Source organism: Cnephaeus nilssonii (genome assembly GCF_951640355.1).
Source record: "Cnephaeus nilssonii genome assembly, chromosome: 4".
NCBI classification, from domain to species: domain Eukaryota; kingdom Metazoa; phylum Chordata; class Mammalia; order Chiroptera; family Vespertilionidae; genus Cnephaeus; species Cnephaeus nilssonii.
In genome coordinates, this window is record NC_137075.1 from 79978362 (window position 1) to 80004177 (window position 25816).

The window sequence follows — 25816 nt, forward strand, 5'->3', positions numbered from 1 at the left end:
GAGGGCATGTGCCTGGGAAACGGTATCCTACCCCCAGGCCCCGAGGCCCAGCGAAGCCGGGAGCCTGAGTCCCTGGAGCCGCTCTGCAGATGGTGGGGGAGCAGGCGTCGGGCGGGTGAAGGCAGCTATTGCAGTGCAGCGTGGGCCCGGGAGCCCCGCCCGGCCACTCGGAGCAGGCGGGCAGCAGGCAGCGAGCAGCCGGGCGGGAGGAGGGCTGTGGCCAAGGTCAAGGCCGAGGACGCCCCAGCCTGTCCTGGGCAGTCGAGGGAGGCACTGCGGCACCCGCAGCCCGGCCCCGCCTGTGGGGCGCCGCAAGAGGCTACTTCTTTTTGGGGAAGAAGCTGAATCTCTTTTCCTTGTCTTTCTTGCCAAGGCTGGTGTCCGGGCCAGTGATGGAGGACAGGGGCAGGCTCTGGGCCTTGACGCGGATGCTCTGGGACTCGTTGATGGCGGTGCTCACGCCCTGCAGCCAGGACAGCATCTCCTCCTGCAGGGCGGGAGGGTCAGGCCTCACACCTCCCCAAAGGATGGGAGGGAGGCCCTCGGCCTGCCCCTTCTGAGGGAGCTTTCTCCATCTGCCCCTGGGTCCCCAAGGGCTGGGCGAGGCTGCCCTGCACTTACCTCGTCCTTGCCATGGAAGAGCCACTCGCTGCCATTGCTCAACCTAGGAGGACAGAGGGTTTCCTGTCCTGGGCCACCTCGGGAGCCCCTGCCCGGGCCGAGGGCTGGCTCTGAGGCCACAGCCCCTCTCAGGCGCACAGCACCCGAGAGGTAAGAATCTGGGCCCTCAGCCTTTTGGGGCGGCTCAGGCATGGAGCTGGGCCCATGAGGAGGCCCCTGTCCAGCCACTCATGCCAATCACACCACCAGGGAAGGGCGGTGGGCAGGCGGGGCCTCACCTCAGTTTGAAGACGTGCTTCTTCTTCTTGTAGTTGGCAGCAATCTCGCAGATGGCATGCCTCAGGGCCAGGGGCTCCTCCCCGTGGTAGGGCACCCCCAGGGCCAGGTTCTTGGCGTCCTTGTAGAAGGTCAGCTCGCTGTTCCTGAGCACGCAGTACAGGTTGTTCCAGGACCTGCAACGACGCAGACGGGCGGGTCACCCCCAGTCCTGGTCCACGGCTCGGCCATCCCTAGCGCTGCCCCTGGTTTCTATGACATCATTTTTGCCCCGGTAAACAGTAATACCTTTTCTTGGAAGTAAAAGTCATCTCCATGTAAATTCCATTTCCAAGAGTTAACTATTGTTAACATTTCATGTATTTCTAGTCTTTTTTCCTATTCACATGTTTTTCTACTCACATACCAGGGTGGACAAAAAAAGTAGGTTTGCAGTTGTGAGTACATGCAACAGAGTTTATTGTATTATTTATTTATTGTATTATTTATTTGTATTACAACTGTAAACCTACTTTTGCCCCCCCCTATATAGCTAAAATTGGATTATACTATATATATCCGGTTTTATGTCCTGCATTTTTGCTTAACATTATATCATGAGTACATCCTCATATCCTTAAATATCTCTCGAAAGTAATTTTGAATAGCTGTATGATATCCCATCACATGTATAAAAACAATCCCTTTATTGGTGGACCAGGGGATAAACATTCTGTGCATAAATCTTTGCTGGTAACGTTGATCTCGCTTGGAGATACGTTTTTAGTAGAACTGTCGAGTCTGAGGCCAACAGTGTACACGTGGCACACACCTCCACCTCCACGAGCACCCTGGATTCTCAGTACAGAGCCGTGACGTGCCCGGAGCAGGGGGTGGGGAGTGGGGGGTGGTTTGGTGGTTGCTGTTATTTTTTTTGTTTTGTTTGCTGTTACTTTTTGTTTTGTTGGTATATGCCCAGCAAACTGTACTAGCACTTGTAAAAGAAACATATTTGTGCAAACCAAGGCTCATCCCAACTGGTGTGCTGGGTGACAGCAGCACGCTGATAGCCGAGGTGGTGCTAACCGGAGCTCCTCCATGGATAAAGGGGAAACATGTTGCATTTTCAGAGATGAACTCTGAGAAACCTTAAGCTCCTCTTCCTTCCCCCCCCTCCTCCTCATTCTTGCTTCTCCCTCCCTCCCTCCCTCTGGAGGGCAGGAAGGTGGAAAACTAGTAGGGCACTTAGGGAGGGAGGGCAGGGAGGTCAGAGAACATGACCTGTACGAGGCTGGCTGCAGAGCCAGTTCCCGGAGCCCAGCTTCCTGACGCCCGGCGTGGGGAGCCCTCCAGCCCTCACCACCTGCTTTGAGTTGTAGCCCAAGTAAGGCAGCTGCGAAGAAGGGTCTGGGTCTGGGACTAAAATCCCGCCTTGAACAAATGGTTTCATCTGAGCTTCCGTTTCCCCATCTGGAAGATGGGTCAGGAAGATTTGATCTGTCCTAACATCATGCCTAGTATGCAGTAGGTGCTCAATAAATGCTACCTTCCTCTTTCCTGGTGGACTCTCCACATAGGCAGTACACCTCTTCAGGCAGTGGGGTCCCCGAATTCGTTTCTGGAATTTGCATTAGCTTTGCGTCCTCAGGACAGGCTCTGTGTGCTGCCAGCTGGTCCTGGGACATGGCTGGCTTCGACCTCGATGCCACCGAGTCCCTGGGACCCTGGACAGCGGCCGGAAGGTGGAGGCCCAGAGTCCTTAAAGGGGCATCTCTGGATAGAACCAACCCAAGGGCATGACTGCCTCCAGGTCAGGAAAGGACACAGCCTTTGAAGGAATTCCTCGAGGTCATGGAGTCACTGCATCTACGCCCACCCCGCTCTTCCTCCTCTCCTGTGTGATAGCTGGGGAAACAAGCCCCGATGGGTAAAAGGTGGGACTTGGTCAAGGCTATGTCAGTGCCAAGACTGACCTCCCCGCCCTGGGATCAAAGTAACAGCACTGGTGTCCTCTACCCTGCTCCAGGCCTGGTCTCTGCAGCAGAGGCATGCTATCGCCGTCATCATCTTACAAATGGAAAACTAACTTAGGCTGAGTAACCTGCCCAGGGTCACAGGATTTGGACTTGGGACCAGAACTGAAGACGGGCTTTCCCCATCATGCCAGCTGTCAGAGGGGCTCCCAGGAGCATACAAGACCGGAGGTAGAGGGCGCCCCCCCCCCCCGCCCCCCCCGCCCCGCACAGACCTGTGTTGCCCAGCTCCCCTCCCACCGCAGCCTCTCCTCCACACACCTGTTGGATGCCTTCTTGTTGGGCCCCTCCAGGTCGTGCTTGCGGCCCAGGTAGCCCTCCATCTGCACGCTGTGCCCGTGGTCCCGCTGGGCCGGCAGCGTGGTCGGCTCGTCCCCCTCGCTCAGAGGTGTGTCCAGGGCCTTCAGGAGAGGCTCTGTGGCGGGCCTCTCATCCCCGCCGGATTTCTCCTCCTGCCCTTCCTTCTGCGGCCCCGGTGGGGGTGGCGGCTGCAGGTCCTGGGGCCACTGTCTCTCTTCTTCCCCCTGCTCAGGGACACACGGGGGGAGCACACCTTGCTGGGGTTCTGCCCCGGGGACGGCTGCTCAGCAGAACTGGGAAGCCAGCAGGCCCCCACCTGAGCCCGGTTCCCCTCTGCTGTGCCCCTCCTGGCCCTCCCTGGCTCTGCACCTGCTATGGGTACCAGCTGGCCTGCTTCCCTGGTCTCTGCCCACGCCTCTGGCTCCATTCCCAACCCCTATCTGACATCAACAGGAGGTTCTTAGCGTGAGCTGAAGGGGCCCGCACGCTTATCTCATCCAGGGGGTTCCGACCCTGCTGGCAAAGCCCGGCTCACCACCTGCCCCAGGCCCTGCCCTGCCCTGTCACGTGCTCTAACTCCGGCCGACTTCTACGTGGGCTCTGGCAAGATTTCCTACGAAGGGCTGCTGTTAAGGCAGGGTTGAAAAACACGTGCTTAGGATGTTGAATGGGAACTCCTCTGTTACCTTCCACTTGTGTCTAAAACCTCACAGTGAGGGCGCCAGGCCCTAGTGTCCCCCACTCCCTTAAAAAGGGGGAACCCAGCCTAGTTGGCCCTGCTCCTGTCATTTGATGGGGCAGCGGTTCCCAAGCCTGGATGCCTTTGCCGTAAAACTCACCTCAAGAGCTTGAATGCAATAGGCCCGGACCCCGCCTTTATGCTGCCGCTTTAGCCCGGAGCGGGGTCAGCGCATCAGGACTCCTTCACAAGCCTCTCATGCATGCTAGTGTCAGAGGGGTCGAGGGGTGGACCATCGCCTGTAAGGAGTCCCTGCCCTTTGCCTCCCTGCACCTCCCTGTGGAGGGTGGGTGCTCCCAGCTGCCCACGCTGAGTGAAGGGCCTCCAGTGGAGCCACCCGCGCTGTCAGGTGCCCATGAGAAGGGGAAGTCGCCCTCCCGTTCCCCAGCTGGGCACCTCCTTAAGCAGCGGCCTTGCTGATCTGCCCTGTGCTGCTGCAGGAGGAGAAAGCAGGCGGGCCAGACGGGGCAAGGAGGGGTGGCTCTCCTACGTGCGAAATGAGCACCACATCTGAACACCCGAAGGACCAAGGGCATCCACAGCCCAGGAGCCGCCCCAGGAGGCAGCCATGAGATTGGTCCCTTTTCTACTCCTCACTCCAGCCACGGAAGATGAGGTGAGGCCCAGAAGAGCAGACCCCCGCTCCCCACTGAGGGTCCTACAAAAGACACGGTCAAATACGACAGAGAGAGATGGAGGGTGGGAGGATGTGGGCACCGTATTGGACACGGGATGGAAGCTTTAAACTGAAACAGGTTGGGTAGACGAAAAGTGACCAAGGTCTGCCTGAGATGGCACTAAGGAACGGAGAGGGAGGCTCAGTGACGATGTTTGAAGGCAGTGCTTGGAAGAAGCTAACGCTGGTCATGTTTATATTCCATAGAGCGAGGGCTGTTCAATAAACAGGTATAAGTTGGGGCTCCACTAAGATCTTACTTAAAGAAAGGATCATATGACTGGAAAAGATCGAAAACCACTACCTTAGTCGAATACCTTCCATTTATGAGAAAACTTTTTGCTCAGAGAGGTGAAGTGACTTATCCAAGATCACACAGCTTACAGGTATCAGAGGCAATGAAGAACAAGCATCCCAGCATTGGATGGACCTGAGTTTTTAGTCACATCTATAGGGCTCTCATCCTTTGCTGTCTTAGAACCCCCCTGAGCGTTGTGGCCAGGCCACCCTCATTTTTATGCATTTGCACTATTTAATCTTCAAGAGCACCGTGAGCCAGCATTGCCCACAAGGATCTGGAGACCCGAAGCCTGGGTTGTCCTCCAGCACGGAGGAAAGGCAAGAGTAGCATGAGGAGGGGGGAGCCTGGGTTTGGGGTCCTCCTGGAGACCCCATCAGGCCAACCCTCTGATCTGGTGTAAGGTTTGGGAGGTGGATAGTACTGCAGAGTGAAGCCTTTTTATCCCTTACCTCTCCACCTGGCCACGCTGCTCCCCCGCCCCCACACCTGCCCGGGGGTAGATGGCATGGCGGACGCTGGGTGGGAAGCCCGCAGACCCTCACCGCCATGCTGGGCCCTCGCCCAGCCTTACCCTCCTGGGGCTGGTCTTACTGGAGGCCTGTGGGTCCACATTTTCTTCCTACACTCTCACTTCCATTCTCCTTCCTTTTGGGAACTGTCCTCTGAAAATAAAGATGCATTTCCCCAGGACTGCTTCCCACCGGAACCTCACCTTTCTTCTGCTTCCTCCCAGTGGGCGTCTGGCCCGTTTCCTGGCAGGGGCATCAGAGGCTAAGGCCACTGTGACCCAAAGTTAACTGGCGCCCTAGCCGGTTTGGCTCAGTGGATAGAGCGTCAGCCTGTGGACTGAAAGGTCCCGGGTTCGATTCCGGTCAAGGGCACATGCCCGGGTTGTGGGCTCGATCCCCAGTGTGGGGCGTGCAGGAGGCAGCCGATCAATGATTTTCTCTCATCATTGATATTTCTACTATCTCTCTCCCTCTTCCTTCCTCTCTGATATCAATAAAAATATATTTTTAAAAACAAAAACAAAGAAGAGGCCATTACAATAGGTATAATGACCCCTGTGATGGCATTAAAAAAAAAAAAAAGTGAACTGGCTGGGTCATGGGTTGGCTCCTGAAAAGGGGCATTTCCAGAGATTTCTTAAGCGCTCTTGACTGTTCCCGTGGAGACGATTTAAAATGCACCCCGTCCTCTCTGTCCCCATGGCCAAGGCCTGAGGAGGAAGGGATTTGGCGGATTTGGCGGTGGCTGCCCCTCCCAGGCCCAGGGCCGATGGCTTCTCTCCCCCTGGGCCGGGGGAAGGGACACTGACGAGAAAGATGGTGGCATGGTTTGGGCAGAAGGGCCGCCCTGTCCCAGGTTCCAGGGGTGAATGTGCTTTGTGCCATCTTAGGGAGCCGGGAAAGGGGAGGAGGTGACAGTCCTGGGGCCCCTGGAGCCAGGCCATGGAGATCCTGCCTTGCCCCGTAGGCGGAGGGGTCTGTGGACAGCAGAGCGCCAAAAGGGGGTGCTGGCTGAGGAGCGGGGCCCAGAGCTGGGGCCTCCTGTGGTTGTAGGGACAGGCGGGTTCTGCCACAAGGCCCTGCACAGGTGAGGTGGTCTGGTTCCCGCGGGCAGAAGGCCTGCCGCGCTAGCCCTCAGGCCACTGGGAGGGTGCACGGATCAGACCTACACTGCTAAGCGGTACCCGGCCTGGAGACCTCACCCAGAGGAGCTGGGGACCCTGAGGGGGAAGGGCCAGCTGCTTGGAGTTTCTGGGTGTCAGGCTGGGCTGGTTGGTGAGTCTGAGACCAAACAGGGGAGTGAGAGCACGAGGGAGAATGGCCTGGGGGTGGGGGCTGGAATAAGGAAGGTGCTGCCTGCAGCATGGAGCCCGGTTCTCTGGTGACTGGTGGTCAGGGGTGGGGGAGGCGTGTGAGAGGCGGGCATGCGTACTGGCTGCTGGGGTCCTGATGCCAGGGTAGGACTGGGGACATGTGCTATTGGCTGCTGGTTGGGGGACATCAGGGGATAGACGGGCACAGACAGGAGGAGCCTTTTATAGGATCGTAGTTAAACAGGGAGAGGCCCCAGCCACTGATGGAGGTGGGTTAGGCGGGGATGGCCACCTAAGAATCTTGTAAGCTCAACTTTTTGGGGTCCTGCCTTGCTAGGAAGCTGGCTTGGCGGGAGTGCAGGCAGAGGGTTGAGAGTCTCCTCCACAAAGGAGGTTCAAGAAGGGGAGGGGAAAAGGGACAGGATGGGCACATTTCTTCTCCCTAAGAGTTGGAGGTGTTCTTCCAGGCTCAGCCAGCAGGTGGCGGAGGGGCAGCCCACAGACTACTCCCCAGCTCCCAGGGGAAAAGTAACCTGGTTTGTGAGCACAGGGTATTTTGGAGGCTCTAGAAGATGCTCAGTGAACCCAGGTGCACTGACAAGCAAAGAAACACAAGCGAGGAGCTTCTCTCTAGAGGAGATGCTGATAAGTGCGGGCCAGGGCTTACGGGCGCACCACAGAAAGCGGATGCTCCGCCTTAGCCGCACGATGGTCCTGCCTAGGTTACCGCAAGGACTGGGCTCCGAGTGTGTGTGTGGTGGGCCTCGAGGGAGGGGCACTCCGGGAAGGTTCGGGAGGGCTCAGGCGATGGATGTTAGAATTCATAGGGAGGGCGTTTCTTTTAAGAGATGAAAGGCTACAGTGAGGGATGGAGAAAAAAATGTAGACTTCACTAATCACCTACCGGATGCCAGATACTATTCTACCTGCACTCTCTTCCAGTCCTCACACCCTCTCTGCGAGGCAGGTATCCTCACCACACCCATGATTTCAGAGGAGGGAACCTGGTTGGGGGTGGCAGGCGGGATGAATAACTTGTCCACAGCCGCACATCTAGTGAGCGGAAGGTTGAGATGCAGAGCCTGCTGCAAGGGGGGGTGGTGGTGGTGGTGGTACTATTGCTCTAGAGGGGAGTACCTGTCTGATGGGGTCACAGCCCCCATGAGCAGCTTGGTTCTGTGAGACACGTGGCTGGCCAGCGGAGGCAGCGGATCATGCCAGAGCCACGCTGGAAGGGGCCAGAAGAGGGGCTTGGAGCCAGACGAGACCTATTGCTGATGCGGTAGGCAACCACATAGCCCTGGGGAACAGCAGGTGGGGGGGAGCTGGCCACTTACACCTGAGTTTTACCCTCCCCCGGCACCTGACATCTAGGCTCTCCTCTCGGGGAGGGGCTGTTGGCAGGCAGGCTGGGAAGGCTGTTCACAAGACAGTTCACAAGAAAAGAAAAAGGGATGGTCTGTTGAGTTGAGGACAGTCAGAGATGAAGAGATGGCCACTTAGGGTGAGCAGAGACAAATGTCTAAAGAGAAAGAAGTTGTTGAATAGGGGAAGAGTGGGTCAGGAGCTGAGGCTGGGCCAGGCAGTGAGGGTCCCCCGGTTGGTGGTGGGGATGGTGAGGGGCTCCCATGAGAAGTGGGGTGGGGGGTGGGGTGGGGAGCAAAGCGGATCAACCTGTGCTCCTGGGGCCAGCTGTCTGAGATGCCAACTGGGGGACCAGGGAAGACAACAGGAGGGAAGGAGAGCAGAAGGCCCCCAGGTAAAGTGAGGGCGATGGAGAGGGGCGTGTGCAGGGTCCCCTTGGACGGACGTGAGCGGGGGAGAGGGAGGGAGACCTGGTCCACTGGCGGCACCTGGGCCAGAGGAGAACCAGGCTTCCTGGGGAGCTGTCTTCATCGTTCCCACCGGGTGTGGGCTCTTCGGGCCCTGCCCTGGAGCAGCAGGCTTGCTGGGTCAGCATTGGAAAGACTAAACTGATGACTCGCCCATCCAGCTCCACCACCCACTGTCGAGTGGGCAGCTTCCGACCCGTCTCTGAGGACCCGTCTCTGAGCTGTGGGGTGTTGAGGCCGTCCTGAGCCCACCAGTATCTGGGATACTATGAGACACAGCTTGCAAGAAAGAACTCAGGAGGGGCTTTTGGGACAGCGTGGCCAGAAAGATCCTGTGACCTCAGCACAAAAGCTGGGCACACCCAGCAGCGAGCAGATGTCCAGCAAGAGCCCAGACAGAGCAAGCTTCTCTGGGGAGCCTGGAGTACCAGGGCCCGGGGCCAGAGAGCAGGCAGACACACCCCGGCCTCACTGACTCAGGCATCCTGGGGAGGCAAGGACACGCCCAAGTTTAGGGGAAATGGGGTTCTTTCCAGGCCGGTCTGCTCACCGTGAGCAAACACAAGATTTGCATTCACTGCAAAATGCTTGAAGCAGCAGCTCAGTTGGGCCTCGCAGGGGGAGGGGAGAAAGGGTGGGGAAGCTTGCTCAGGCAAGAAGAAACAGCTGCTGCCTCCACACCCACATCCCTCCCGTCCAAGGACGTCAGAGCCTGGTCTCTGGCTGCTGATGAAAGCGCCAGGCTGCCTGGGGGAGTCGCACAGGTTGCCAAGGGGGTGGCAGCCGCTGGAGCCAGCCAGGCACTGGCTGGAAGGTGTCCCGTCTCCCAGGAGTGTGGGGAGGGCTGCAATCCCGTGCCCGTTCAGCCCCGGGCACCGTCCCGCACATTCTTGTGCTGGTTACTCTTCTGAAGCCACAGCGGTCACAGAAGGAGGCAAGGGTCCTAGCAGTCTCAACTGCCCACGCTCAACCCAGTCCTGGGAAGGCCAGCGGTTGGCAGCCCTGGGGTCCCGGGGAGAGTGCTGTGAGTGCTTGTGGGAGAGGGTTTTCTGTGACAACCTCCTGCGGGGCCTGGTGAGGACTCGCACCCGGGCAGCTGCTCTCCTGCGGGCCTGGCGCCCTCGAGTCCTGAACCGCAGACTGGATCTGCCCAGGCCTGAGGCAGACAGGCATGACTGCCCCAAACCACGAACGCTGAGGACACACTGTTTCTTGTCACAGCCCCTAGGAGCACCTTTCAGGCAGGTGACCTGTCACAGCAGCCCCGCTGGGAGTTCCCAGAGCAGCCCCCTTCCCACCAGGCCAGGAACAAGCCCAGGGCGCAGCTAGGAGGCACCCAGGGCTGCTGGACGGCCCGGAGCCTGGAGTAACTCGGATTCTCTGCAATATCACTCCTGTCCCGTGAAACCAACGCACCATCTCAACGTCAGCATCTCACCCGGATGTCACAGGAGGATTCTGAGGCTCCAGAGCCCAGAGAGGAGGACCTTAGCAGGACTCCAGCCCTCCCCAGGGCCACATGCAGGTGCAAAGGAAACACGGAAGGCGGAGGGTATTGGGGTGAGTGCGCCCCAGGCACAGAGAGGAAGGGCCCCCCCTCTCCCCCCGCACCCAGGAGGAGAGGCAAGGGCACTGGCCTTGTCAGGAACTGAGGTCCAGCCCTGCCTCTTCCCCAAACAGGGACAACGGCCAACACCCCAGCCCTTTGCCTCGTCCTCCCCACCTCCTGCCTCACACCCACCGGCACCGGACAAACATGAACCAGGTTCCCTAGCTCCAGAGGAGACAGGCGAGTGGGGAAAACCGCTCTCCCGCCCCGCCCTTTATTCAGGCACACTGGTGACACTCGGGAATGTTCTGGACTTTCTGTAATCCCGCGGAGGGCTTTATAAGGGCAAGGAGATCCGGGAAGAGGAGGCGGCTTGTCTAAATCATGCTGGGAGGTTCCTGAAGAACTCTGGGTGAGCGCCCAGCGTCCTGACCTCCACCCCGGGGTTGGCCTGTTGTCATACCTTGCTTCTTCTGCTTGGCCTCACACACACTCACTTATCCACTTACCTGTGTGAATGGATCCGTTTTTACCAGAATATGCTCTGATGTGGGAAGGTGAGGGGTGAGGGAGGTGAGGCATCACACAGTGATGTGTTGGAAGAAAACAGCGATGCAGGGAATGGCACTCGGTGCCTGCGTGTACATGCGTGTGTGTGCACACCAGGGAGGGGAGGGCCGGGGTGGGGCCGGGATGGGGCCGGCAGGGTGGCCGCCTGTGGTGTGCAGCAGTCTAGGCGGGTTCAGGTGCCCGGTCCGCTCCCGTCTGTTCCCCCAAGCAGGAAGCCGCATGCACCAGTGACGGGTCTCACAGGAAGCAACACGCGTGGGTCTATTCTATAGGGCACCGACACCAGACCACACACACGGGACAGCAGCCAGCCACCGCGCCCAGGCCCACCGAGAGAAGGCCCAGCCGACAGCCGGCCTTCCTGGGAGAGGCCTTTGTGTCTGCGAAGGGTTCCCAGCCTGCGTGAGACCTGTGAGGTTTTCCTCTCAGATCAAAGACCCATGGGGAGCACACCCGCCCTCAGAGTTTCGTGGATCCTCATGAAAACTCAACGCAGGCTGAGACAGGACGGCGGCGGCGGGAAGTGTGTCCACGAGGCCTCGGGCCTGGCTTTTACTGAGTCGCCATCCGTTTCTTCCTGGTGCCGGGCACAGGCCAGCTTTCCCCGCTGGAGGGCGGGCTCTCTGAGAGGGTCTCAGGGGTGGACCCACTCTTCCTTCCAGAGAGAGTCAGGTCCAAGCAGGTTTTATTCCCCCGGACCCAATGACCTCCCGATGCTGGATGGAGGCGGCTCTGACACACATGTAATTACATTTGCACAGACGTACGTGACACAGACAATGGGTGGAGTCATTCAGGAGGTCACGAGGAGCCCGCAGCCCGGGGACACCACCGCACACAGACACAGGGGATGCACAGCCGAAGCGCGGGTGGTGCAGGAGGTGGAGGCGGGGCAGCCCCAGCCCCAGTGTCCACAGTCCGTGCCAGCCCCCAGCGTTGGCGCTCCTTCCGGCGGGGGCTGTCACTGGGAGAAAGGGGCTGGGGCGCAGTCCACCAGAGACCCCCACAGGCCGTGATGGGAGCTTGAGAGGGAACTTCTGGGAGAGACCTGGCAGCGGGAGCCCAGCAGTGCCCTCTGCTGGACACAAAGGGCTGGTGCAGCTCAGGAAGAGAGGCCTCTGACCAGGCTGGAGGGGGAGGGTGGTGGTGGTGGTGGTGGTGGTGTGTGTGTGTGTGTGTGTGTGTGTGTGTGTCACAGAAGTGTGGGAAGGGCTGAAGTCTGGACCTGACAGGGATTCTGCACAGGAAATAATCACTGTGTGTGCACTGTTTTCTGGGGTGGCTGGTGTGCCAGAAATTTTCACCTAGAATACCAGTTTCCCTAAACCCCCCAAATGTCAGGCAAGCTCACCGGGGCACCTGTAGAGGCGGGGTTCATGCAGAGATGAAGCCATGCAAGGCACATGCTGAGATTGTGCTTTCTTCTCAGCCGCTCCCCAGGGCATTTCCCCCAAACTTGGGTTACAGACTCACAGGCCTCCTGCACCGACCGCCTGGGTCCTTTTAGCTAAGGGACCTCGACCTCTTCCAGGCACCGTCCTGAGCCATAGGCCCAGGCGACTGGCAGCTGGTGTGTCTTAGTCCCCTCCCACCCCTCCCCGCAGCCACACACGCTCCTGTTCCACAAATGGGGGGACTGGCCCTGTGACCCCGAAGCCCTGGGGCTCTCCCCACGCTCACAGGGCTCCTTCAAGTCTGTTCTTGCCCCAGAACCAGCTCCACGTCCAAACTCATTGACCAACAGGCCTCAGGCCAGGAAGGTGCAGTGGGGGAGGGGCTGTGCCTAGGGAGGGAGGGGGCTGCTAGAGGGGCGGGCACCCTGAGATGCCGTGGCCGTGGCGGGCACCACTGGGCCGTCTGTTTGTGGATGGGTGTGCATGTGTGTGGTGAGACTGTGTTAAGGATGGAGTGAGGGGGGAAGGACGGTGTATGGAAACGAGTCATCCCCGTATAAACGGTTTCCCCTGATGTAGATGGTGATGTATTTATACAAGAAAATTTATTAGACTAGGTAAAACCAAACTAACGGAGTCATGTCGGTGGGCTAACATGTCAGTTTCTTCTGGGTCGAGGGGAGGCGGGGAGTCAGTCTAGGAGTGGGGAAAACCTCAGTGGGACGTGCGGACTGGTCTGAAGGAGGGGTCTGGGGGTGCGGGGGCCGTGCCTGCCCTCGACTTCCGCCCCGGCCCCGGCCGAGCCTAGTAGGGATGACCAGGTTCTGGCAGCAACGACTCCCAGGAACTAGACAAGTGGGACAGGAAACTGACCGGGGACGTTCTCTCCGTGGCCGCGCGGTGGGGACCTCGGGGACCCTCCCCTGCTGTCTCGCCTTCCTCCTCTTGAGGCCTACGAAGACACAGCCCCTCTTTAGAAACAAGCACCTCTCTGAGGCCAGCGCCCACCCCAAGGCCTGGCTCTCCGGCCCTCCTCCCGGAGCTCATGCCAAGGACCTCCCCATCCGGGCCTCCCGGCAGCCTGGCAGGAGCTTAGCAAGTTGCTGCTGTATCTGCCTTGACTCCCTGCTCCCACCGGCTCTGCCTGCGGCAGGTCTCCGGCCGCCCCTGACGTGGGGTTGACCACAGCTCCTCTCTGCCCGAAAGCTCCAGACACGCCCGATTCCTCTAACCAGTGGCCCAGGTGTGAGAGGGCACAGGTGTGTTTTTTAAACCTCAGGGGGGCCCAGCTGACGTGGCTCAGTGGTTGAGCGTCAACCTATGAACCAGGAGGTCACGGTTCAATTCAAGGTCAGGGTACACGCCTGGATTGTGGGCTCCATCCCCAGTGTGGGGCGTGCAGGAGGCAGCCGATCAATGATTCTCTCTCATCATTGATGTTCCTATCTCTCTCTCTCTCTCCCTCTCCCTTCCTCTCTGAAATGAATTAAAATATATTTTTTAAAAAATCAGGGGGCTGTTTCTGATTAAAAATACTCTCCCTCCCCCTCCCCCTCCCCCTCGCGGAGTGCTCCAGCGCAGCCCACCGCCCAGCCTCCCCACACTTACCCAGTCTCCTCCACGGGGGTCTCTGGGATCTGGCGTTCTTTTAGCTCAAGCTGGGGGAGGAAAAGGCCAAGGGGTCAGAACAGCCAGGGAAGGGAGACGACTCTCAGACCCCTTTCTCTAATGGGGCTCCCTGTACCCAACACACCCTGGCATAGGTTCCTTCTGGTTATCCCCTCTTGTCTTTGGGTTCGAAAGTCAGTCCTCCCTACCACTCCTGCTGCCTTCCCACGCCCTGCCTTGCCGAGCCTTTCACCCCGTCCTTAGTGACCAACAACAGCTACGAGCTCTTGACCCGAGATACCCTGCAGGCGTGGCTGCCCGCCCCCCCGAGCCCAGCTCACCGTGGTGGGCTTCTCCAGGGCCGCGAAGCGCTCTGCCCAGCTGGCCGTGGATTTCTCAAACGCCTCGTGCCTCTTGATGAGCTTCTCCACGCTGTCCACCGTGTGTCCGAAGTCCCGGCTGGCCAGGTAGGGCTCCTGGGCGATCAGCCACGCTTCGGCCACGGAGGCGTCCCGAGAGAACTGGCACACTTCCAGCACTGCCACGGAGAACCAGACACAGGCCACCCACGGGGCCCGGGGGGCTGTCAGCACCAGCGGCCGCTCCCGTGGGGCCTCGGGGGACCCACACGGAGTGGGCAGTCAGGCACGAGGCCCGTGGCTGCTCCCGTGGGATCTCGGGGACCCACACGGAGTGGGCAGTCAGGCACGAGGCCCGTGGCTGCTCCCGTGGGGTCTCGGGGGACCCACACGGAGTGGGCAGTCAGGCACGAGGCCCGCACACGTGCCTGTGACTGTGCGGACATCCTGGTCAGTGACGACCTTCTGCCGAGACCCCTCCTTCCCCACGCGAGGCCCCTACCTCATTTCCATCAGTAGTGATGTTTCACAAACCCATCAGTGAGAACAAACTCCATTTTGAAAACAAGGTGTAGTTAGACATCTCCCTTTGGGGATCTGTCTTCTGCCCCAAACACCCTCTCCCCAGCCCTTGGCTGTCCCACCAAATCGTGCACCAATAGCCATGGGACCAGTCCCGGGCTTCCCGGCTCATGGCGCCTGCCTGAGTGGCGGGATTTCTCCACCTTCCTAGTCTCCACAGTTCCTTCTGTGCCCAACACGCCTCAGATCAAACATCTGGGATGCACTAGGGTTCCAGTTAAACTCTCTAGGGATCCCAGCTGCAGAGATCGGGGTGCTGGCTGGCTGGCTCCAGCAGCGTGGCCCTCTGAGGGGCTCCCCGAGGCCTGGGCAATGGAGCTTTGAGGATGAGTGTGTTGCGTGGGGGGCTGTTCTCAGCAGTGGTGACATCACCCTCCTGCCCCGCCCAGCAGGCCTGGCCCCTCCCCTCCAGATCCCCAGGCTCCCAGGCGGCACTCACACATGCTGAGCCGCTCCCAGCGGGCCTCCCACTTCTCATTCATCTCTTTCCTCCTGGACATCACCTGCTGCAGTTTTTCCCTGATCTGCGGGGAGGGAGAGAGAACAGCTCAGGCTTTGGTAACCCTGTCCTCCCCCCCGCCCCCCCCCTCCTGCCGCTGTGTGAGTCAGTGCACAGAGAGATCCTGCAGAGAACGCCGGGCTTGGCCACACAGACCTGGCTTCAAGTCTTGGTCCAGCCACTTGCTGGCTGTGCAGCCCTGGGCAAGTTACTTAACCTCTCTGAGGCACCTCACCTAGGAAGTGGGTGTTGCCAAGTGCCAAAGCCTGCACACATGTCGGCGATAGGTAGGTTATTCACCTGCTCTCTCTACCAAGCAGCCAGCCCCCGAATGGGTTTGGTGGGACTCTCATCACTAATGCTCCATGGGGGAAAGGAAGATGAGCCTCGCCAGGAAGCTGTCTGGTCCAGCAAGAGTGGGGGCAAGGACGGAGAAGGCTGGCTGTGCCCCACTGTCCCCCTCACCTCCTCGGAGGCCTGGTGTTCCCGCTGCAGCAGGGACTCGCCAAGCTCCAGGCAGGCGTTGAAGTTCTTGCTCCGGGTTTCGATCTCCGCCCTGATGCCCTGGTGATACTTCATGAGCAGTTCCACTGAGGAGACATCCCTGGGGGGGGGAGACAGGAGGACAGGGGCAGGGGAGAGAGTCGGGGAAGAAGGAAGTGGTGTGACTCTGGTCAGCCTGATGCCAAGTCCTGCTCAGAGGGGCCACCCTCACCTGCCTGGGGTCTGAGCCCACCCCCTTGGCCCCCTGCAGGGACACTGGTGCTGAATGATGCCCTGGTGTCTTCCACTGGCCAGTGGCCAGGGCATGGGCGGGCCTGCAGGGACCTCGGAGGAAGCCTGGGAATGCTATTTGACAATAACAAGGAATGAAGCTCTGATGCATGCTACCACGAAGGCATCCTGGACAGAGTGTGCTCAGTGACAGAAGCCAGGCAGGAAAGACCACACATCATATAATTCTATTCATGTAAGAAGTCTAGAGACAGAAAACAGGTTAGTGGCTGCCAGGGGCTCAAAGCGGGGGGGGGGGGGGGGGGGGGGGCGGATGGGGAGTGATGACTGCTGAGGGGTACATGGTTTCTTTTTGAGATGATGAAAATCTAAACTTATACCCTAGCTGGTTTGGGTCCGTGGATAGACTATCGGCCTGCAGACTGAAGGGTCCCAGGTTCCATTCTGGTCATGGGCACTTGCCCGGGTTATAGGCTTGATTCCCAGTAGGGGGCGTGCAGGAGGCAACCAACTAATGATTTTCTCTCATCATTGATGTTTCTCTCTCTCTCCCTCTCCCTTCCTATCTCTGAAATCAATAAAAAATATTTAAAAATAAACAAACTTATATTGCAATGGGCGTACAACTGAATACATGAAAAACCACTGAATGGTATCCTTTAAATATTGAATTGCACGGTATGTGAGTTGTGTCTCAATAAAGATGCTAAATATTAAAGCTGGACCTTCAGGACCAGCACCAGAGGGGCAGACCTGGGCCAGAGATGACTGTGCCGTGCCCCAGAGCCCGGCCCGCTGAGCTCTCGCTGCCCAGGCGCCTGCCCCCCTCCCACAGCAATGAGCTCCTGCCTGAGCTTTAGGGGAATGGCCCCCGCCCCATCCCAGCGCCGGGAAGGATAAACAGTGAACCCCGTATTCTCACTGCTTCACGCAGACCCTCACTAACAGATGCCCTCCATGCCTCTCTCAGGGGCTCCCTTTCCTCAGAAAAGGTTGGTCCTCCCAGCAGAAGCCGAGCCCCTCAGTTTTGGCCGGGACGCAGCCCTCGGGGGTGCCTGGGACTCCTATGCACCCACAGGCAGCATGTCCCTCCCAGGGCATCCCTGTCCCTCCCCGGGCATCCCTGTCCCTCCCAGGGCATCCCTGTCCCTCCCAGGGCATCACTGTCCCTCCCAGGGCATCACTGTCCCTCCCAGGGCATCACGTCCCTTCCAGGGCATCCCTGTCCCTCCCAGGGCATCCCTGTCCCTCCCCGGGCATCCCTGTCCCTCCCAGGGCATCCCTGTCCCTCCCCGGGCATCCCTGTCCCTCCCAGGGCATCACGTCCCTCCCAGGGCATCCCTGTCCCTCCCCGGGCATCACGTCCCTCCCAGGGCATCACATCCCTCCCAGGGATCCCTGTCCCTCCCAGGGCATCCCTGTCCCTCCCAGGGCATCCCTGTCCCTCCCAGGGCATCCCTGTCCCTCCCCGAGCATCCCTGTCCCTCCCAGGGCATCCCTGTCCCTCCCAGGGCATCACGTCCCTCCCAGGGCATCCCTGTCCCTCCCAGGGCATCACGTCCCTCCCAGGGCATCCCTGTCCCTCCCCGAGCATCCCTGTCCCTCCCAGGGCATCCCTGTCCCTCCCAGGGCATCACGTCCCTCCCAGGTCATCCCTGTCCCTCCCAGGGCATCCCTGTCCCTCCCAGGGCATCACTGTCCCTCCCAGGGCATCACATCCCTCCCAGGGCATCACGTTCCTCCCAGGGCATCCCTGTCCCTCCCAGGGCATCCCTGTCCCTCCCCGGGCATCCCTGTCCCTCCCAGGGCATCCCTGTCCCTCCCAGGGCATCACGTCCCTCCCAGGGCATCCCTGTCCCTCCCAGGGCATCACGTCCCTCCCAGGGCATCCCTGTCCCTCCCTGGGCATCCCTGTCCCTCCCAGGGCATCACGTCCCTCCCAGGGCATCACGTTCCTCCCAGGGCATCCCTGTCCCTCCCAGGGCATCCCTGTCCCTCCCAGGGCATCACTGTCTCTCCCAGGGCAGTACTGTCCCTCCCAGGGCATCTCTGTCTCTCCCAGGGCATCCCTGTCCCTCCCAGGGCATCCCTGTCCCTCCCAGGGCATCACTGTCCCTCCCAGGGCATCACATCCCTCCCAGGGCATCACGTTCCTCCCAGGGCATCCCTGTCCCTCCCAGGGCATCCCTGTCCCTCCCTGGGCATCCCTGTCCCTCCCAGGGCATCACGTCCCTCCCAGGGCATCACGTCCCTCCCAGGGCATCACGTCCCTCCCAGGGATCCCTGTCCCTCCCAGGGCATCCCTGTCCCTCTCCCAGGGCATCACGTCCCTCCCAGGGCATCACGTTCCTCCCAGGGCATCACGTTCCTCCCAGGGCATCCCTGTCCCTCCCAGGGCATCCCTGTCCCTCCCAGGGCATCACTGTCTCTCCCAGGGCAGTACTGTCCCTCCCAGGGCATCTCTGTCTCTCCCAGGGCATCCCTGTCTCTCCAGGGAAGAGCCTCAGTGCAGCTCCCTGGCTGCCAGCCTCTGAGACAAGAAAGCCAGGAGTGGGCTGCCTTGAGGTCGCCCCTCACCTGGGCCTCTCCTGGGTCTCGATCTGCCGGATGATGCTCTCCATCCAGGAGAGGAGGTCGCGGGCCATGCTGAAGAAGCGGAACTTGTCTGCCGTGTCCACCAGCTGGGTGCGGCGCCCGGCACAGGCATCCAGCAGCGCCTGCCACGCAGCAGACACCTCCCGCTCCTTGTCCTGGATGGCGTCGGCCTTTTCCCCAGCGTACGCCATCTGCAGGCGGGTGGCCACGTCCTGGAACTGCTGTACCTGCGATCGGGCAAAAATGGACATTGTTCCCCAGAGAGATGCACCGCCTGCCTCCTCCCTCCCCGGGGCACCGCTGGAAGGCAGCACCCACTGGGTGCCGGAGAAGCTCTTGCTTTGGCACCTCTGCTGATGCAATGGCCCTCCCTCCCCCCCCCCCCCCCCCCGAGATGATCCTCATGCAAGGGGAGCGAGAGGGACTCCATGCCCTTTGATCTCCTCAGAGGTATGATCATAAGAAAGCTATGTGCCAGGAGCTTCTAAACACTTTAATTCATTACTCCCTCCATTTTTACAACAGCCCCATGAAAGAGGCACAGGAAACAGGCCTGTCACCCCTGTTTTGGAGATGAGGAAACTGAGGCACAGGGGAGCTCAGTGATGGGCCTGAGGCACTCACAGCAGTAGAGGGAGCAGCTGGGGACCCAGCGAACCCCTGAATAACGTAGAACAGCGCCCGGTGCCAGGAGAGCGTTGCGTATGTGTCTGCTAATGATACTTAATGCTCTGCACAACCAGAGAAATCGTACTTTAAGGTATTTTGTGCACTGGGCTTTTGGTAAAGATTCAGTTTGAAGACTAGAAGTCGGACATCCGAAAGCCACTGCTCCTGCCTCCCTGCCCTGAGCGCTGCTTTCTCAGGAGGTGGAAGCAGGAGAGGAACTGGCCGGGGCCCCAGGAACTGGCCGCGGGGAAGACGGGAAGGCAGGACCTGGAACCTGGGGGGACCGGAAGGGACAGAGGCACCTGCTGGCCCAGGAGGTGGAGCTCCCGTTCGAAGGCCGTGTGCACCCGGTGGAAGGACTCGGCGGTGCTGGCGTCCAGCCCCACGTCCTCGGGCAGCTCGCGGTGCTTCTCGTCGATGAGGCCCAGGATCTCGGCGCCCGTGTAGAAGTAGCGGTGCAGGTCGTAGGAGGCGGCCAGCAGCTGCATGCGCGTGTCGATGAGCTCCAGCAGGTCCGCCCACATCTCGTTCAGCCCGTCCTTCCACTCGGCGATGGTGGCCGCCTCTCCGTGGCCCGCATCGATGAGCCGCTCGATAATGGCATTCACGTTGTCCACCCGCTCCTGTCCGATGGCCCCAGTCTCCCGGGCAAAGTCCCGGAATTTGTCCCGGAGCAGCTGGGCAGGGGTAGAGAGAAATGTGGTTATTGCCCATCCAGTGTGGTTCAGAGGTTGAACCAGGAGGTCAGGGTTCAATTCCTGGTCAGGGCACATGCCCAGGTTGCAGGCTCAATCTCCAGTAGGGGGTGTGCAGGAAGCAGCCGATCAATGATTCTCTCTCATCATTGATGTTCCTCTCTCCCCCTCTCTCTTCCTCTCTGAAATCAATAAAAATATATATTTTTAAAAAGAAATGTGGCTATCGGGGCTCAGGGGTGGGTGGTGTCCTCACACTGGTGGCAGACTTTCCCAGGCGGGGGCTTCGGCCACCTGGCGCCGCGCTCTCACACCTTCCCCAGAGCGTCCGAGCGCACAGCTGTGCCTGCATCCCTGGGCAGCACCTTGCAACAGGCGCGTGTGTGTCTGGAACGAGGGCTCCTGACTTGGAGGAAGACAAAGAAAGCGGCCCCAGGAGTACTCACCGTCACGTGGTCAAAGTCTTGCCCCATCTCTGGGGATGAGGCCACCAGCTCCTTCTCTGCGATCCACTGCTCCAAGTCATCGGCCTCCCTCTTCAGCTGGAACAGGTGGTACATGTTCTCCAGCTTCCGCTTGCGCTCCTCCGCCATGTCCTTCAGCCCCGCGTACTGCTTGTCCACTTGCCCCTGAAGTCGGATGATCTGCTCCCTGGAATTCAAAACAAACAGCGCTCAGAGACAGTGACAGAAAGCCCAGACCAGCCAGCTCCGGGGGCACGACCTCCTCCCCCAGCCCGGTGACAGGGACCGGTGGGGAAACGCAGCTGAGGAGCAATGGCAGCGACTTCTGGGGAGGAGCTGGGGAGAGAAAGAACCATCCCTCAGCCGTGACGCTCCAGGGCAGTGGTCGGCAAACTCATTAGTCAACAGAGCCAAATATCAACAGTACAACAATTGAAATTTCTTTAGAGAGCCAATTTTTTTAAACTTAAACTTCTAATGCCACTTCTTCAAAATAGACTCGCCCAGGCCATGGTATTTTGTGGAAGAGCCACACTCAAGGGGCCAAAGAGCCGCATGTGGCTCGAGAGCCGCAGTTTGCCGACCACGGGTCTAACTCGTCAAAAGGCTGGCGCTCTCAGTTCACCCAGAGGGTGGTTTGGCTGCTCTGTTTTCTGATCTTTTTGCAAACCAGGCCTTCGCCAGCCCGGTTTGAAGGTACCCACACAAAACCAAGCATGGAGTGGAACTGGGCCCATCGGCGGTCCAGAAAGCAGTTTTCTCAAACCCGCATTTTTTCCAGGAAAACGGTTCCTGTTTTCCCACTGGATCTGAAGGGATCCTGGTGGGTGGGAGCCCGGGCCTGACGCCCCAGTTGGTGCACGCACCCCTCGGGGTGGCCCGCAGCGAGCAGGCCCTGGGCCCGGCCGGCCAGCTGCTTGATGTTCCGCCCGTACTCCTCCACCGCGCGCTGCTGCCGCAGGTGCCGCTTCAGCATCACGATGGCGCCCTCTTCGTCCTAGGAGGCGGGGCAGCACGAGCACAGTGAGCGGCGGCCCAGGGACAGCCCAGCCCTGCAGGTGCCCCAGGTGGGGGAGAGCCGGGCTCACAGAACACCCACGGGGAACTGTGCCCTGCTTTCCTGCTACTCATTTTCTAGCAATGCCCACACCCCACCTTCCTCCCGGCTCCCCCAATCTGATCTCTACCCGTCCAGGCCCAGCTCCACCTTCTGTTCCGTGAAAACTTCCTCTATCACTCCAGCGTTTAGAGACCCCCCGCACCTCACCTCTCACCCCTCCCACAGCTGTTCACCAGCACAGAACCCATGGTACCCAAAAGGTGAAGGACCGTTGGGTTGGAGCAAATCTAAGCTGCCAGACGGGGCGCCCGGCCGCAGTATGTGCTCTGTAGAGGCGGGCATCCTGAGAAGGAGGGCCGCTTGTACAGCCTCCCCCTGCCTTCACTCCTCACATACTTGATTTACACATTCCCCACTGACTGCCCTCCCCCGCCCCGCGGCTCTTCCTCTCGGCCTTACACCCAGCCTGGCACCCCTAGCCTGAGCCCACCTTGGGGATCTCGTCTGAGATGACATAGAGCTCCTGCTCGCTGATCCAGGCCTCAGCCTCGCCCGCGTCCAGGTAGTACTGCTGGGCCTCGCTGGCGTCCCGCAGGCGCTGCAGCCGCCCGGCCGCGGCCTCCCGCAGCGTGTCCCACGAGCTCTGCAGGTGGCCCAGGCGCTCCTCGATGTCCCCACAGTCGATCTCGGCCTCCTCCACCAGCCGCTGGCCTCGCTGCAGCACATCCTCCACCCGGGGCGCGTGGCCCAGGATCTCGTTCTGCAGCGTCTGTGGTCAGAGGGGGCGGGCTCAGAGGCCGGGGCCCTCCCACCGTGCAGGTGAGGTCCAGCCTGCAGCAGGCCGCCCGGGTGACACCCTGGCACCTCTCACCCCCTCCCGCTCAGGGACGCCAGAGCAGAATGGGTGGTGGCCATAAAGCTGCCCGTGCCCACATGCCAGGCACAGTGCGAGGCACTTCACATCTTTCTCCTCTCACCCTCAGTCTTTGGAGATAAGCACGCAGAAAGTGGCACAGGGCAGAGGAGTGACTTGTGGGCAGCAAATGGCAGAGCTGGGATCTGAACATGGCTCTCCCTGACCCCAAGAATGCTCTTGACCGCCCCCTCTCCTCCCTATGTTTTAGCAGAGCTTGGTTTCTTAGTTGTACGGGACAGAGGAAAGACACACAATTTTTAAGTGGCCTTCTGATAACTTATTCTAAGAGCTTTCACTCCTAGACAACTACAGTTGACAGATGCTCCTTGTAAGAGTTCAGGGTTCTTTTGTTTTTCCCCATTTCTATTTCTCAAATCTCTTGTGAGCTCTGTATTATTTCCATGTCTGAATCTTCCATCACCAGAATGGCGTTTTCCTCCCACTCTGAGCACTGGGTCACCTTTTTCTTCAGGGGGCCATGACCCAGGTGCCACGCACGTTGTGGTCCTAGAGGCCCGAGCCTGGGTGCTTCTCAGCCCCTTCTACCTCATCTCCTCGCTTTCTACAACTGCCCGTGGCCTTTAAAACCACTTGGAGGGCGGGGGCAAAAGTAGGACATGCGGGCAGTACAGTGACTGTCAGCCTGTCAACTACATAGAACCAGCAACATCCACACGTCACCTAACTCTCTGAAACGCATTTTTACACCCGGAATCGCGAGGATGACATTCTCCCGTGGTCTGTGCAATTATATTCAAACTACCCAGGGGGTAAGCTCCGTTTGCCTCTACTTGCCCTGAGATCCTATGACCTCGGCAAGGGACCCCAGAAGGTGTGTTTCTCTCTCTCTCTCTCTCTAGGCTCCTGTGCAGTGTGCTTACTTGTGATGTCTTCTTCCCTGACTTCATTCATTGAAAACATGTTTATTAAGTTGCTTCCTATGTACCAGACGCTGTTTTAGGGACAATGTGGACACAAAACCCCTGTCCTCATTAAGCTTACACTCTGTAGAGGAAACAGGTGGTAAGCAGGTAAATAAATGAGTAAATGTAGATAATGGTGCTGCGAGGAAAATGCATGAGGTGTGGTGGTTGGTACTTCAGCTGGGGGAGTCTGGCAGGGCCTTTCTGAGGGGACAGCTGAGTGAGACATGAGTGGTGAGTGGGAGGCCACCCCACAGAGACCTGGGGGATGAATGTTGCTGGCAAGAGGGAGGAGCACGTGCAAAGTCCCTGGGGTGGCGGTGAGCCTGGGCTGTCCGCAGGCCAGAGAGAGGGCCAGGAAAGCTAGAATACCGTGAAGGAGGGAGAAAGTGATGAGAGATGAGGCTTAGAGGCAGGTAGGAGCCAGGTTAGACAGAACAGTGGCTGTTAACCCTGGTTGCACATCGAATAATCTGGGAAAACAGACACAGCCGGGCCCCAATCCCAGCGAGCCTAATTACTTGCTCTGAGGTGGGACCTTTGCATTCGCAGGTTTTAAAATTCTCCAGGCGATTCCAATGTGCAGCCAGAGTTGGAAGCCATTCATGTGGCACCTTGCGGGATTTGTTCAGTTGCAGCGGATAGCATAGCCACGGGAGCAGCGGTTCTCAAAGTGGGGTCCCGGGGCAGCAGCAGAACCCAGGATCTCGATAGAGATGGAAATTACCAGGCTCTACTCCCAGTGTGATTGAGTAGAGCTGGGGTGGAGCCTGGTCAGCTGTGTGTGAACCAGCCCTCCAGGCGAGTCTGGTGCACACTGAGGTTTGAGAACCACCGCCATAGAGGGGACGATGACATGGGATTGGAGCCTTCGCCAGGCTTAGCCTAAAACAGTCTTCGCAGGGCGGCCACGCTCGCCCTCTGGCTCAGAGAACCCTATTTATATGTGCCCTTTTCCTAAAATAGTAACCTTCACCCAGGGGAGATAACAATCTTTTGGCAACAACACTCACTGGACAGGGTCTAAAGTCTTCAGTGTTGGGAGGACTAACATCAGCTCATTTTTCAGTTGAGGAAACTGAGGCCCCAAGGATACTGTCTTCTACCAGCCTCCTTCCTGTAAGCGGAGGTTGTGGTGCTGACCCCCCTCCCCCTGCGGCCTTCTAGCCCAGGTCCCTTCGTGCGGCCGCTGGAGCCTTGGTGGTTAGAGCATGTCCACTAGAAGCAAAGGGTCGGAGGGAGCTGTTAAGGAACTCCTCTGAGAATAATTCAGGCCCTTGCACAGCTGCTGGGCTCTGCGAGTCGATGCCGGCTGCTGTTACTTCGGGGAAGGAAGTACTGTCTGCCGTGAGCCTCTTCCCCAAGGGGCTGCAGTGCCGACTGGCACTCTGGGACACCAAGTCTCCAGGCTCTCCTTGCTTAGGGCCTTGCTGTCCCCACTTCTTTTTTTTCTTTTTAAATATATTTTATTGATTTTTTACAGAGAGGAAGAGAGAGGGATAGAGTTAGAAACATTGATGAGAGAGAAACATCCATCAGCTGCCTCCTGCACAACCCCTACTGGGGATGTGCCCGCAAGCAAGGTACATGCCCTTGACCGGAATCGAACCTGGGACCCTTCAGTCCACAGGCTGACGACGCTCTATCCACTGAGCCAAACTGGTTAGGGCTGCCCCCACTTCTTGACTCAAAGAGCAGCCCAGGCAGGAGGAAGGACTCTCTGTGGTTGGACGACTAGGCCAGAGGCAACCTCTCCTCCACCCAGAGCTGCGGAGACCGACGGCAGGGGGACGGCGATGACAATCACGCCACCCTCGCCAGACAGAGGCACCAGAGCCAGGGCGGCGGGCCTTGGAAGTACACGACAACTTTGATACAAGAGGAAGTGTGGCCCCTCACGTCCAGGAGTCTGACTACGACACGACAGCAGAACGCAAATGAAGGTTTGCTCCGTTTAGAGGCTGCCTAATGGGATTTGAGCTCCATAAGTCCTCTTGTGTCCAGAGGAGTGGGGCCTTCTTACCCCAAGGACACCCCACAGGCCGAGCTCAGCCCTGGAAGAGGGAGAGCGACCAGGAGCTATGGGCCTCCTCTCAGGGAGGCCATGGGCGACAGAAGCTGTAAAGCACATTAACCCCCAGGCCAGAGCATCTGGGCCCTGCATTCACCGTGCCCTGATGGGTCTGAATGGCCCCAAATCTTGAAGCATCTAAACACTCCCCGACCCTGCCCCCCTGTGGTCCTCCCAGAATTCTCTCTGCCATCACCAAAGTTGTTCTTTTTAGGGGTCTGGGGACCCAACAGCTATTAACAAGAATAATAATCTGCTGTAGCTGGCCTTGTGCAGGGCAGGCCGGGGAGGGGCAGGCCGGGTGGGACTGACAAAGTAAGGCGGTACTCACCTGGTTCTTCTTCATGAACAGCTGCACAGTTTGCAGATTAATGCCGTAGTCGGACGACTGGGCCAGCGGCAACCTTTCCTCCACCCAGAGCTGCGGAGAGCAAAGGCAGGGGGACGGCTGATGACAATCACACCACCCTTCCCCGAGCACTCGCCGCGGTCAGACAGGGCTCTGCTTGCGTGTCTCCCCGGCTCTCCCCAGTCCTTCCCAACCCCAT

The 25816-nt window shown here is 59.1% G+C and overlaps 1 protein-coding gene across 2 annotated transcripts in view; it reads right to left on the bottom strand.

Annotated features, from left to right (window-relative positions):
• Nucleotides 1–319: 319 nt before the first annotated feature.
• The window catches only part of SPTB (spectrin beta, erythrocytic), a gene marked incomplete at its 3' end in the record, with an annotated part of 122602 nt that continues 97105 nt past the window's right edge, over nucleotides 320–25816 (bottom strand). The window contains exons 22-36 of one of the 2 annotated variants that reach the window (XM_079769230.1): nucleotides 25600–25689; nucleotides 21849–22127; nucleotides 21165–21295; nucleotides 20281–20485; nucleotides 19442–19816; nucleotides 18453–18697; nucleotides 15606–15744; nucleotides 15081–15165; nucleotides 14042–14238; nucleotides 13701–13750; nucleotides 12966–13044; nucleotides 3171–3433; nucleotides 900–1073; nucleotides 622–664; nucleotides 320–487 (exon numbers count right to left, since the gene is read on the bottom strand). In XM_079769230.1, coding sequence (XP_079625356.1) covers nucleotides 320–487; nucleotides 622–664; nucleotides 900–1073; nucleotides 3171–3433; nucleotides 12966–13044; nucleotides 13701–13750; nucleotides 14042–14238; nucleotides 15081–15165; nucleotides 15606–15744; nucleotides 18453–18697; nucleotides 19442–19816; nucleotides 20281–20485; nucleotides 21165–21295; nucleotides 21849–22127; nucleotides 25600–25689 — 2523 coding nt within the window. Of the gene's footprint in view, nucleotides 488–621; nucleotides 665–899; nucleotides 1074–3170; nucleotides 3434–12730; nucleotides 13045–13700; nucleotides 13751–14041; nucleotides 14239–15080; nucleotides 15166–15605; nucleotides 15745–18452; nucleotides 18698–19441; nucleotides 19817–20280; nucleotides 20486–21164; nucleotides 21296–21848; nucleotides 22128–25599; nucleotides 25690–25816 lie in introns of those variants that run through there. The other variant, XM_079769229.1, reaches the window with a different exon arrangement.